This window comes from Globicephala melas, chromosome 4, assembly GCF_963455315.2.
Source record: "Globicephala melas chromosome 4, mGloMel1.2, whole genome shotgun sequence".
In the NCBI taxonomy this organism is placed as follows: Eukaryota; Metazoa; Chordata; class Mammalia; order Artiodactyla; family Delphinidae; genus Globicephala; species Globicephala melas.
The window spans coordinates 119612469-119627157 of NC_083317.1; the positions used below are offsets into that span (position 1 = coordinate 119612469).

Below are 14689 nucleotides of genomic sequence, written 5' to 3' on the forward strand. Positions count from 1 at the left end.
CAATACTTGTGCCTAACAACAGTAATTAACAAATGCCATTTTTCTCTCAGAAAACATAGGCGATCCAGCTCCCCCACTCCTCTTTTCTGGCACCCCTTCCTCCCTACCTCCCTCTAACATCAAACTGGCCTCCTCCAATCCAGTGGAAAGGAAAACAAATGCCTGGGCCCCGCGCCTGAGTGTTTCCAGCCCGCATTGCATCGCCAAGGTCAATTCTCCAAGCCAAGGGTCTGGGGTGTGGGACAGATGCAAATTAACAGGGCTCTTAGGAAAGGCTGGCTTCTTCTTTTCCTTTCTGGGCTCTTTGCTCTCTGCCACGAAGCCCTGCCTCACAGGCTCTAGAAAGTGCCTTTAGGATTAGAGGCAGCCGTCGACTTGCTTTTATCTTTTTCTTCACCTCACATGTGAGCGGTGACAACTAGTTTTCCCTCTTTTCCTGTCTCCTGTGCATTTTTACTGGAAAGCCGGCTTCAGCAGCGGCCCGTGCCTCCAGGGGCAGCGGACCCGCGGCAGCAGAGCTCCCAGCGCGGGGGCGGGGCGGGGAGACGGCGCCCCGGGGAGGGTCCCCGCCCGCGGGACCACGCCCCCGACCCTCCTCCCAGTCGCCTGCGGGGCTCTGTGTGGTTTTTCATTGCAAAATCCTCCTCTTCCTTCTCCATTTCCCCGCCCCGCCCCTTTCTCTTTTCTCCCTGGATAAACTCAGACCCCAGGCCTGGCGTCGCGGATGCCGAGTGGACGGCTGGCCGGGCGGTGAGTGGGGCCGGGCGGGCGGAGAGCCGGGTCGCGGGCGCCTCGAAGAGAGGCCCGAGGCCGGCGGACGCGGGGGCACGCCGTGTCCTGGGCTGGCTGCCCCCCGGCCCGCCGCGCCCCGCGCCGCATCCCCAGGTGGTTTCCGAAGTTTCGGGGCGCTCGGCGCATGTCTGCCAGGTGGACGCGTGGGCCTGGCTGGCAGCGAGCCGTCTCCGGCGCTGGGTGAGGGGTCGGGGCCCCCTGGATCTGAAGTCGGCGGTCGTGGCCCCGGGACTGAGGCTGTGTTGGGGAGAGCGTTCCGGCCGCGGAGAAGCGTGCCCCGGAGAGCTGGCTGCGCTGCCCGGCCGCGCTGCGCACCTTTCCCGCGTCTCCTGCCCCGGAGGCGGCTCCGCTGGCGTCTCTGGCGGGCGCTCGCTCAGCGCAGCTTTGCGGACCCGGGCCTGGCCGACTCGCAGGTAAAAGGGTTTGCAGCCACTTCTTGACGTGCTTTGCTGGCAGAGCGACGGGAGTTACAGGAGAGAACCCAACTCTCGCTTTAGCATTCAGGCAGATTTGGGGGGCGGGTGGTAATTTATTTCGGCGTACAGTTGGTTTGTTTCTATAAAATAAAACGTTTATGTTTCAAGACTTAGAATTTTCTTTCATTTGTTTTCTGCTCTTAGGACCTACGATTTAGTTGAGTTTTTACTTTGTTGCGTATTTAGTGTGTTATCTACCCAAACTAGTACAGAGATGAATATATTATGCACTAAGGTCGATTTCCCACCTACGTAAAAGGGTAAAGCTTTAATATTTTATATTGGGTGTTACTGCATTACGAGTAGGATACCCTCCATCTGTCTGTCTTGCTCTTACGGTAAATCTTGGAACACTAGCATCACTTCCAGGAAATTTGGAAAAGCCAAGAATGCTCATCATCATACTCTATGACGTTGTTGAGTTGTATAGGCCAGTGAGGTAGGCAGGAGGACACGTTAACATTCTGATTAGAAAAGAAGACACAACATTATCACTTTTTACACATAATACAATCGTGTACCTTGAGAATCAACAGAAAACAACTGAAAATCTCATAGAAAAAATAAGAAAATTTAGTGAAGTGTCTAATTGCATCTAACTGCAATTTAGTTATCAATAGATGTTTTATATATATATATATATATATATAAACTGGAAAATAGAACAAAATAAACCATTCCGTTTGGCATGAAATAACTTGAAAAACGTATTTTAAAAAAGATGTAAAGATCTAGGGACATAGATGAAAATATACTATATATGAGAATGTATAGATAAAAATACAATGAAATACATAACATTCTTCTAGACAAAGGTATCATTTCTCTAAAAGAACATATAAATTAAACAGAATCCTAACCGAATTTTTTTGTTTGTTTTTAAAGCAACTGTTTAGCTCAAGGGGAAAAATAACTACTTGCCAGGAAGTTTTCAATTCAAAGAAAAATGTACATATGTATACATATATCTGGGGATTTTGCAATATAATAAAAGGTCTTATAAAGCTGTAGTGATTAAAAGGCCACTAGGGGGAATAGATCTACTACCAGACAAATCAAAGAAACTGAAGAGACATTTAAGAATAAAAGGAAAGCTGACATTTGATAAACATACATTTAAAATAGGGAATGGAGAATAAATAACATTTAATCCATCATGTATGGACAATCAGGTGTTTATTTGGGAAACCTAATAATAAAACTTGAACTTTCCCTCACTCTTAACATACAAATGAAATCTAGATGATTTACTAATTTAAGTTGAAATATATGAAACCTAAAAAAGAAGAAAAGCTGAATGAATGTTTGTTAGTGTAGCATGTGGGAAAGCATTTTTGAGGTTGATAGAAAAACCTAAAGCCCATGTAGGGACATGATTCTTAACATTTGCGTGCAAGAAAAACAAAACAAAACAGATACAAATGGAAATTGTTAACAGAAAAAGAGCTTATTTTCTAATATGCCTAGAACTCTCATTAAGGACTTTTAAGATCAGCCATCCAATCTGAGAATAAAAAGTGTGAATTTCAAAGTAAGAGAAACACAAATGATAAGGGGAATGAAGACTCAGCCACATTAATTATCAGAAAAATGCAATTAAAGTAAGACCATTTTTGCCTGTTTTACTGATTTTGAAAATGTGATAATGCTCAGTATTGTTGATAGTGTGGTGAGAGAAATATACTCTTACAAACTCTTAGTGGAAATGTATTGGTAAAACTTTTTTATGGTGATAACTTAAAAATTTTAATATCCATTCATTTATTGGAATTCATCGTGCTCCTAAGTGTGCACATAAAAATCTGTGTCAAAGATGGTCACAAAAAAAAAAAAAACCAAAAAAGATGGTCACAGTAGGATTGTTTGTAATAGAAAACTTGGGAATAGTTTTGTAACCATTGATTGGAATTTGGTTACATAATTAATTGTACATCTACAGTGGAATAATAATAGTTTAAAACATTTGATAGTTCTAAATGTTCTAAGGTGGAAGTATGTCCGAAGTATATTATAAATTGAAAACAAACAGAAACAAAAAACAAGTTGTACCACAGTATGTATAAATGTTTATGTATATGGTGTGTATATATACATATATTTATATGTATATATGTGTATTTGTTTTATTGTGGTCTGGAACTGAACATGCAATAGCTCTGAGGTATGCATATATTATGTAGATTCATGTTTTCTGTAAATATATGCATATTTGTAAATAAAATGTGATATTTTTATAATAGGAAAAATAAAATAATAAATAGTAAAGATCTTGAGATTATAATTAGTAATTTAGGTATATAATTCCTTTCTGGATATATTAGTTATCATTCAGTGTAGAAGAAATATATTTTCTTTCACAGAGCTTTTCATATTGTTCACTTCATTTACTTTCTCTTTGAATGTTCTCTTTCAGCTTCTTTCTTTGAAAATCCCTTCCTTTATCTACTTCCTCAGTATTGATTGCTATGATGTTTCCTATAAGCACATAATTGAAGTTTTGCTTGAGGGATTTCACAGCCTGTTAACATTTTTATAAACAGAAAATACAGTAGTTTTTATACTCTTTATATATTTCAGTAACATTGTCCTAAAATCACTTTTATAGTACTCATTCTTCAGGATGAGAGAGATGCTGTACTTCAAAAAGTTTGTAAGAGTATATTTCTCTCATCACATTATCAACACTACTGAGTATTATCACATTTTCAAAATCAGTAAAACAGGCAAAAATTAGACTACAAAAAAAATCAAAAAGAATGCGTGGCAAAAATGTAAACATTCATGACAAATTTGAGAAAAAATTCTTAACATAAAATGAAATTTTCTTTTTATACAGCAGGTTCTTATTAGTTATCCATTTTATACATATTAGTGTATATATGTCAATCCCAATCGCCCAATTCATCACACCACCATCCCCATCCCCCTGCCGCTTTCCCCCCTTGGTGTCCATATGTTTGTTCCCTACATCTGTGTCTCAATTTCTGCCCTGCAAACTGGTTCATCTGTACCATTTTTCTAGGTTCCACATATATGGGTTAATATATGATTTTGTTTTTCTCTTTCTGACTGACTTCACTCTGTATGACAGTCTGTAGATCCAGCCACGTCTCTACAAATGACCCAGTTTTGTTCCTTTTTATGGCTGAGTAATATTCCATTGTATATCTGTACCACATCTTCTTTATCCATTCGTCTGTCGATGGGCATTTAGGTTGCTTCTATGACCTGGCTATTGTAAATAGTGCTGCAATGAACATTGGGGTGCATGTGTCTTTTTGAATTATGGTTTTCTCTGGGTATATGCCCAGTAGTGGGATTGCTGGATCGTATGGTAATTCTATTTTTAGTTTTTTAAGGAACCTCCATACTGTTCTCCATAGTGGCTGTATCAATTTACATTCCCACCAGCAGTGCAAGAGGGTTCCCTTTTCTTCACACCCTCTCCAGCATTTGTTGCTTGTAGATTTTCTGATGAAAATCTACTGGTGTGAGGTGATACCTTCTAACTGGTGTGAGGTGATACCTCATTGTAGTTTTGATTTGCATTTCTCTAATAATTAGTGATGTTGAGCAGCTTGAAAAGAAACTTTTTACAAAACCTAGCAAACAGAAAAATGGGCACATGACAAACAGGCAGTTCACAGAAATGGAGCTGAAAATGACTTTTAAGCAAAGAGTAAAAAATGCTCAAGATATGGAAAATAAAACTGGAATGTTTTCACCTTTCAGATTAACAATGACAAAATTTTGATAAAACATAGTGTTAGAAATGTAACACATTTTTGTCTGGTATGTGAGTTGATTCAGATTCTTGGTGAAGAGTTTGACAATATATGTCAAAATAAAAATGTTCAAAACTTTTATCCATCAGTTCTGCTTCCAGGGAGTCAATACACTGGTGCATAAAATATATAAATTTATTTCAGCATTGTTTGTAATGGCATACATTTGGGAACAATTTAAATTTTCATCAAGCAGCCGGTTGAACTGTGGTGCAGCCTTTAAAAATAATAAGGTTATATGAACTGAAATGTAATCAACATCAAAGAATTTTAATAAATGAAAAAACAAGATACAAAACAGTATATAGGAAACTGCCGTTTGTATTAAAAGGCATATATATTAGTTTGTGTTTGCTTAGAAAACCTCTTGAAAGACACAAAAAATCTAGTATCTGTGGCTGCCTTTTGAGAAGGGAAATGGGGCTCTAGGTAGGAAGGATCCTTTTTGTGATATAAATATATGTACTTTTGCAGATAACACATTTTAAAATGTAAGGTTACTTATCAAAATGATTTAATTGTAGGTCACCTGACATCCTGTTTTGTTACAGTTTTTAATACTAGAAGACTAGCCAGAAAATGACACAATAAGGCATTATCTGGCAATCTTTTAGATATCATGATTGTCATGGTAATGTTTCCTAAAATGTATTATATAAACATCATGATTATATTATTCTTCTGGAATTTTTTGTACTCCAGGTAACAAAAACATGCCTCCTCTGAAAGCTAAAATGGAGAGACCTCATATTCTCTTTTAAAAAATTAAGCTAATACGTTTAATAAAAGTTATCTATCGGGCTTCCCAGGTGGCGCAGTGGTTGAGAGTCTGCCTGCCGATGCAGGGGATATGGGTTCGTGCCCTGGTCTGGGAGGATCCCACGTGCCGCGGAGCGGCTGGGCCCGTGAGCCATGGCCGCTGACCCTGCGCGTCCGGAGCCTGTGCTCCGCAGCGGGAGAGGCCAAAACTGTGAGAGGCCTGCGTACCGCAAAAAAAAAAAAAGTTATCTATCAACTGTGACTATCAGTTTGCTCCCATTTAATCTAATTCTTTTGTTTTTAAATAAAGCTGAATAACCAACCTCCTGGTAAAAAAAGGAAATGTCCTACCATAGACCTTTTGTTTGGAAGGAACCATAGTGTGACTAAAATAAGAAAAATATTTGTATAAATTATAAAAACAGAACATAAATTGATTAGATTTTTCATAAATTGATTAGATTTTCCAACATTTTTATTTGTTCATAGTGAAAATTAGTCACCATTTCTGTCAAGTTTCTTGTAGGATTAATTTCATGCAAATATATAATTAAATGTATATTCCATGTATTGTTCTAATGAAAGATTCTATGTGTCTCTGGGTTACTTCTACTGCATGTTTTATTCCAAAGTAACAGACCTAAATTTATCTTGTTAGTGCAGGCCTCTGTAATTGCTTTTTGAGTAGGATAGTTTCTTAATTCCAGCCCATGTAACAGCAACCTATTAAGTTGCCAAGGTGTGGAACAGAAATGACAGAATCCTTCACAATCATCGGACTTTAATCCATTCACACTGAGTCCACTCAACTATCTAGTTCCCTGGTGACTAGGAAACCCATAAAACTAACACAATACACCACAGGAGCCAAGATTTTGGCTTCAAGTCTGTAAAGAGAATTGTGTTTGGAAGGGTGTGTAAAGTTTTCATCTTTTATAGATCTCAGGTCTTTTTAGTTAAATTCACTGTAAGAGTCTAGATTGTCAGTTCTATTTCTATTATTTTTTTCATTTCAGATTATAAAATCTATTATACATTTCTTTTTTTTTTTTTCGGTACGCGGGCCTCTCACTGTTGTGGCCTCTCCCGTTGCGAAGCATAGGCTCGAGACGCGCAGGCTCAGCGGCCATGGCTCACAGGCCCAGCCGCTCCGCGGCATGTGGGATCTTCCCGGACCGGGGCACGAATCCGTGTCCCCTGCATCGGCAGGCGGACTCTCAACCACTGCGCCACCAGGGAAGCCCTATTATACATTTCTTATAGAAAATTTGAAAAGGAAATATTATTTATTCTTTAGCATATTCTCTAGATTTTAAATACTTTTAAAAACAAAACTTTCCATATTATAATTATGCAGATTATTGTAAGCATCTTAATTATTTTTATGAAATTATTGTGACCATATTTTTAAAGGAATATGATTTTTATAACGTTTCACTATAATGTGTTTTCTTATATGTGTTAGATATTTATGTGCTAGATATTTATGTAGTTTACAGTTACTACTGTTTCATTCTGTACTCCTATGAGAATGAGAATGTATCACTTAAAACAAAAATCTTACAACATATTTGAACTTTAAAGGAAGTTTATTAAGATAAGGTTCTTTTATAAGTAAGAAAGAGAAAAATACCGTATGCTAACGCATATATATGGAATCTATAAAAATGGTACTGATGGACGTAGTGGCAGGGCAGGAATAAAGACGCAGATGTAGAGAACTGACCTGAGGACACAGCAGGGGAGGGGAAGCTGGGACAAAGTGAGAGAGTAGCACTGACATACATACACTACCAAATGTAAAATAGATAGCTAGTGGGAAGCAGCCGCATAGCACAGGGAGATCAGCTCCGTGCTTTGTGACCACCTAGAGGGGTGGGATAGGGAGGGTGGGAGGGAAACTCAAGAGGGTGGGGATATGGGGATATACGTATACATATAGCTGATTCACTTTGTTATAAAGCAGAAACTAACACACCATTGTAAAGCAATTATACCCCAATAAAGATGTTAAAAAAAAACCAAAACTATATTGTAAAATTTTTAAGAATGGGGAGAGCATTTAGAGTGGTGGAGAAAAAAGAAACCAGTGGCTCAAAGGAGGGAGGACTAAACAAATTCCAAGAGCACCTGCAGCTTGTTAGGCAATGTGTAGGTGTATTTTACTTTAAATTCATTGATATTAGTTACTTTAAAAAACATTTTTATAGATTTAAAATTTTTTCAAAATTGGTTTATTTTTTCAAGGTGTTTTTCAATCACTGGAATCACATTTGAATGCTAATTTCTGCCTGGCATGGTTGAGAGCTGTTATTTTTCTTTACACTATATCAGTCCAAACATGCCTGATCAAAAGGATCACCTGGGACTGTGTTAAAAGTACAGATTTCCAGGCCTGGACCCCAGAGGTATTATTTCACTTTTGGGGTCCAGAATTATGTACTTGTTTTCCTTCAAGTTTTTTGTTTTTGTAATAAAAATATTCAAATCTGTCTTCACTTAGCTTCAGCAATTGTTAACATATGCCACTTTTGCACTATGCTGTACCATTTGCCACTCTAGATAGTTGGATGGATATATGGATGAATGGATGAATAGATGGATAGATAGATTGATAATTTGGCCTGTTTTTACTAAGGCACTCAATAATCTGTTCTAATTACTTTCCATCACAGTTATTTGACAGTTTGCAATCCCCAGGCTTGATGTAGAAAGGAACAATAGATGTTTAGTTAGAAAGTTACACTAAACATATAACTGTCAGATGGTTCTTTTTTATTGTGAAACAATGTCATACATATAAATATGCAGATATAAACGTATATGTACTCTTTAAAAACTAGTAACAACCCATCACCCCTGTTTCACCACCCTATTAGAACTAGAACATTAGCAGGAACTTCAAGCCCCTTGGGGGCCAGAGCTAAACAGTTTACCCACATCACTTCTTTTCCACAGGTAACCATTTTCCTAAATTTTGTGTTATTAATTACCTAATTTTATTCTTTAAAGTTTCCCCCATACATGTATCAGAAAAAAAGCGTTTTGTCTCATTTCCTGCTTTTGAACATTCTTAAATGGACTCATATGTGTTCTCCTATGACTGCTTTTTTTTTTGTACAGTGTTGTAATTTCGAGATTCATCTCTGTTGATGGGTATGGCTGTACTTTGTTTTCACTACAGTATACTATTATATCATATAAATATACCAGAATATATTTATCCAGTGTACCACTGATGGGCACTGGAAATGTTTTTAGTTTCTTTTAGTATGAACAGTGTGTCAAGAATATTCTCGTATATAACCTGTGTGTACACATGCAGTCACTTGAGAGTACATTCCTAGGAATGTCCAGAATTTAAGGTTCTAGAAAGGTAGGGGCATTTTCCTAAACACCAGATATTACCATCATTAAAGGAATAGGACCAGTTCCTGAAACTCTTGGTTGGCCTGCAGTTGGGTCCGGATTTGTGATGTGCTCCAGGGAGCTGTTTTTACTTTTAAGACACGTAGGACGTTGTACAACTAACTCCAGCTCCAGAGAGGGAGAGGAAATGGTCCAAGACTGACGCAGGCTTGGCAGGAGGCTAGAATCTACATACTGGCTTATGCCATGGTAACATTTGCTGGGTCAACTCAGTCTGTATTGACTACTCACTCATATAGTGTTCTAATGCTTCTTTGGCATACCTACCCTGCATCGGTGATTTCTACCCTACTGGAGCAACACAAATGACCACATTCTGTACTCTGATAAGCAGGACAACTCATTGGAAAGAACATGGACTGGGAACTTAGAAGTACTTGAGTTTAGCAGCATTGGCCATTTACGTATTAGATGTTTTCATTTGTTTTTTTCACTATTACATTGTTTTGTTTATTTACTTTTTTTCCAGTTTATTTATTTATTTATTTATTTTTGGCTGTGTTGGGTCTTTGTTGCAGTGCACGGGCTTTCTCTAGTTGTAGCGAGTGGGGGCTACTCTTCGTTGCGGTGCATGGGCTTCTCATTGCGGTGGCTTCTCTTGTTGTGGAGCACAGGCTCTAGGCGCACAGGCTCAGCAGTTGTGGCTCGTGGGCTCCAGAGCACAGGCTTAGTAGTTGTGGCACTCATGCCCAGTTGCCCCACGGCATGTGGGATCTTCCCGGACCAGGGCTCGAACCCGTGTCCCCTGCATTGGCAGGTGGATTCTTAAGCACTGCACTACCAGGGAAGTCCTTGTTTTTTTTTTTTTTGGTTTGGTTTTAATTTTTATTTTATATTGGAGTATAGTTGATTAACAATGTTGTGTTAGTTTCAGGTGTACAGCAGAGTGATTCAGTTATACATATACATGTGTCTATTCTTTTTCAAATTCTTTTCTCATTTAGGTTATTACAGAGTATTAAGCAGAGGTCCCTGTGCTATACAGTAGGCCCTTGTTGGTTATCTATTTTAAATATAGCAGTGTGTACATGTCAGTCCCAAACTTGCAATCTATCTCTTCCCCCACCCTTCCCCCGCTGGTAGCCATAAGTTCGTTCTCTATGTCTGTGAGTCTGTTTCTGTTTTGTAAATAAGTTCATTTGTATCATTTTTTTTCAGATTCCACATATAAGCGTTATCATATTTGTCTTTCTCTGTCTGACCTACTTCACTTAGTATGATAATCTCCAGGTCCATCCATGTTGCTGCAAATGACATTATTTCATTTTTTTAATAGTTGAATAATATTCCATTGTATATATGTGCCACATCTTCTTTATCCATTCATCTGTCAATGGACATTTAGATTGCTTCCATGTCTTGGCTATTGTAAACAGTGCTGCAGTGAACATTGAGGTGCATGTATCCTTTCGAACCATGTTTTTCTCCAGATATATGCCCAGGAGTGAGATTGCTGGATCATATGGTAGTCATATGGTAGCTCTGTTTTTAGTTTTTTAAGGAACCTCCATACTGTTCTCCATAGTGGCTACACCAATTTACATTCCCACCAACAGTGTAGGAGGGTTCCCTTTTCTCCACACCCTCTCCAGCATTTGTTGTTTGTAGACATTTTGATGATGGCCATTCTGACTGCTGTGAGGTGATACCTCATTGTAGTTTTGATTTGCATTTCTCTAATAATTAGTGATGTTAAGCATCTTTTCATGTGCCCCTTGGCCATCTGCATGTCTTCTTTGGATAAATGTCTATTTAGATCTTTTGCCCATTTTTTGACTGAATGGTTTTTTTGATATTGAGCTGCATGAGCTGTTTGTACATTTTGGAGGTTAATCCCTTATTGGTCGTATCATTTGCAAATATTTTCTCCCATTCTGTGGGTCGTCTTTTCATTTTGTTTATGGTTTCTTTGCTGTGCAAATTGGAGATAATATATGAAAAGTGCTCTGCCTTTTCCTGACATTTGTTAAGCATTCAGTGTATTATAGCTTTTGCTGATGTTTTCTCCTTGTTATTTGTCATCACCCAGAACTCAGAAACCTGAAATACTGAAATTCCTTTCTGTAATAATCTTTTCCCCTTGATTGAATTAATGAAATCAATGAACTCTCTCCCCAACCTCCACCCCTTGTTTCAAATATCATCCCAACTTCTAGATTACTTCTCTGAGTTATTCTCATAATGTTCACATATACATGTTTTTTATTTAAATGTTTAACATGTCTTCTCTTGGACTCTTCTTTAAACATAACATGTCCCGATTTAAACTTTTGATTCCTGCCCTCCCCAGTCCCAACATTTTCCCACCATCTTCCTCTCTAGTTCAGCTAATGGCATCACCATCAGCTCGCGTACCCTGGCTTAAAAAATGAGACTCATCCTCGACTCCTCTCTTTACTTAGTCCATCAGCAACTCCTGTGGGTTCTGCTTCCAAATCTTGTTATGCATCTGACGGCATCTGACCCTCTCTCATGTCACCTCCCCAGTCTAAGCCAGCATCAGCTCCCACCTGGATTACTGCTGCCATCCCTCCCCCACTGCTTCTACTCCTGCCCCTCAAGATAAAGTTTAAATCAGATCTGGTCACTCCACTGATTAAAGTCTTCCAAAGACCCCCAACTGCAATTACAACAGATTCCAAACATTTTGCCATGAGTTTCAGGTATGATCAGACCTCTGTCTCCATCTCTGACCTCGGTTCTCTTCTTTCCCTGTGTTCCAGTCACACCTGACCTCTTTCTCTCCCTTGGTCATTGCCCAAGCTCGTTGCCATCTCAAGGCCTTTGCACTTACTTTCTTGTCTTTTGGGAACTCTCTTCCTACATTTTTAGTATAATGCTTTCTGTCATAGTTCAGATAGCTGAAAGCTCACCTCCTGAGAGAGCTTTTCCCTGACCCTCCTCGAGCACCTCATCCATGTTTTTCTTAATCTTTAACTTTGTTTTCTTCATAACTGTACTATCTAAATTTAATCTTAAATATCTCTTGATATGTTTCACTCCACTAGAATATAATGTCCAGCAGAGTGTCCATCTGGTTTACTGCTGTATTTTCAACACCTATAATAGTCCCTGGTACATAATAGATGCTCAGGAAATATTTGTTGAATTAATGAAGGAATGAAAGAAAGGTAACTGGGGACTAAAAGAATCACAGAACTTGTTACATGTATCACTAAATAATAATACTAACTATATAAATATATTTTTAAAGGTATAAAATGTGGTTTTTTTTTCAGGATTAATTAGAATTCTTCAAATGTCAGGTAAGTTTTTGTGAATAAATTTTAATATGCTTTATTTTCAAATGTGAACTGTGTGATTCCTTTCCTTAAAAAATTGGAGTTTATTTCACTTTTAAGTCACTTGTTTAATATTTGAAGAATATATATATATATACATATATATACATTCATTTGTTCATTTATATATATGAACATTCCTCTTTATCTTTGACAGAAAAGGATTAAAAGGGTTTTATACTGGCATATAGGTACTGCAAAAATCTCTAAAGTATGTGGGGGAAAGTTAGGTAAAGGAAAAATACAGGTAGGAGAGTAAATCTGCAAAGAGAGGTAATAGTAATAAAAAGCCTGTGATGGCAGCTTGCCTTTACAGAAGAAGACTCAAAAGTAGCGCTGCTTTTTCAAGCAATGTAGGAGATGATACAAGGAGAGAAACACCACATCTGTGGGATTTGTGTTTCTTATGAGATAAAAGTCAACCAGTTAAGAGATTTAGGACTACCTTCTAGTGAGTAATTTCTCTAATTTCAACAAGAGGACAAGCTATAACATAACAAAAGTGACTTCAGTACCTCCCTTGCAGCAATTACCATGATCTAGGTTGCTTTTAGGCGGAATATGGTAAAAATGTGACTCACTGGAGATGAAGACTGAACCACCTCCAGCTGAGTTGTGTGTAGCATTACTGCTATTTAAAGTATTAAGTATTCATTGTGTTATGTTTTAAATTTATTAAGTATTCATCATGTTATATATTAAATTTATTAAGTATTTATTGTGTTGTGCTTTGAATTTATTTAAACACAGCCATTTTCCAAAAAGAATTCGGGACTAAATCAGATGCACTCTATAAATGACTGTACTCTCCCTATTATATAATAGGAGAAAGAAGTTTTGCTACTGTGCAAGGAGTTTATGTAGATAGGAATGAGCATCAGGTCAGCTGAACACTAGCATGAAAGCCTGTTGCTTTGATCATAACAATATAATTGCTTAGTTTTATTTTTAAGTCCATATTCAAGCTAAAAATTCATCAAATATATTAATAGGTTGATGTCTAATTACATAATGAATTGCTTTTTTATAAAAAATGAGTGTATGTCATGTTGGTTATATTCATTGATGCATACCAAAATTTAAAAAATGAGTATCTTCTGTAATCATATTATCATTCCCATTGTAAATCAGGTCCCCTTTCTCTCCCCCAAAATATAGTCCCCACAGGCCCTGAACAACTTGCAGATGAAATGGAGAATCAAATAAAATCACCTGATCCAAGGCCTGGTGCCCCTCCTGAGTACAATTCCCATTTTGTACCAGGTAGGTTAAGTATTCAGAAAGAATCTTGCCCCTCTCCAGAAAACCATGCTCATAGTTAAGATTGCTTTTAAAATTAACTAATTAATTAATGGAATGATTCAGTAAATAAATACTGGATGCCTACAGCGGGCCGAGTCGTTTACTAGATGTTAATTAGAATTATATTCCTGTCTTAGGAAGGAAGTTGTGCAAACATTGATGGCATTCTCTTTGCTTGAATGTGAAGAGAACGTTTTCCCGTGAAGAGCACAGAGGGCAGTAACTGCCTCTACTGGGGATTTGAGGGAAGCACTAACTGAGGAAATCAAGTTTTACTGGCACGTGAGGAATTTATCAATCGAAGGAAAGGGGGAAAGGGCCATACTTGCAGAAAGAACAATATGTCCAAAAGCTCAGGGTCATGAAGGTCTGGTTGGGACAAATGGCAGGAGAAGTGCAGAAAAATGGAAGTGAATGGCTTTGAGTTCTGATTCAGGAGCTTGTAGTTCAGCAAATATTTTTATAAGTCTGAATACACAACTCATACTGTACTCAGGGACTCAGGAAAATAGATACTCCTAAGTATTTGGGCAATATGTAAATTCTTTAAAATTAAAAATACTCTTACTCTTTCACTTGGTCATGGCTAAAAAAACTAAACAAACAGTATTTTTCTCGAATGAACATCCTTATGATAGATTTTCTTTTTTTTCCAGAGAACAGCAAAACATCCACAGCTAAGCCCAGCTGTTGAAACTTAACCTTAATCCTGACTTGAAGTGGAAGCTTTTAAAAAATCTTCTCTTGCTTTTCTACCAAATTCTAGCTACTGTTGTCTTTGCTGCTGTTTTTCTCCCTAGATCTCATATTCAAAGATGCCTATGGGTTTAATTATATGCAAATT

The 14689-nt window shown here is 37.9% G+C and overlaps 1 protein-coding gene across 3 annotated transcripts in view; it reads left to right on the plus strand.

Annotated features, from left to right (window-relative positions):
* The first annotated feature begins 608 nt into the window (after positions 1-608).
* Positions 609-14689, plus strand: part of PLSCR4 (phospholipid scramblase 4) — a 29905-nt gene continuing 15824 nt past the window's right edge. The window contains exons 1-3 of one of the 3 annotated variants that reach the window (XM_030873286.3): positions 609-750; positions 12481-12507; positions 13702-13806. In XM_030873286.3, coding sequence (XP_030729146.1) covers positions 12501-12507; positions 13702-13806 — 112 coding nt within the window. In that variant the 5' untranslated portion in view covers positions 609-750; positions 12481-12500. Of the gene's footprint in view, positions 1206-12480; positions 12508-13701; positions 13807-14689 lie in introns of all 3 variants that reach the window. The other 2 variants (XM_030873287.3, XM_060298512.2) reach the window with 2 other exon arrangements.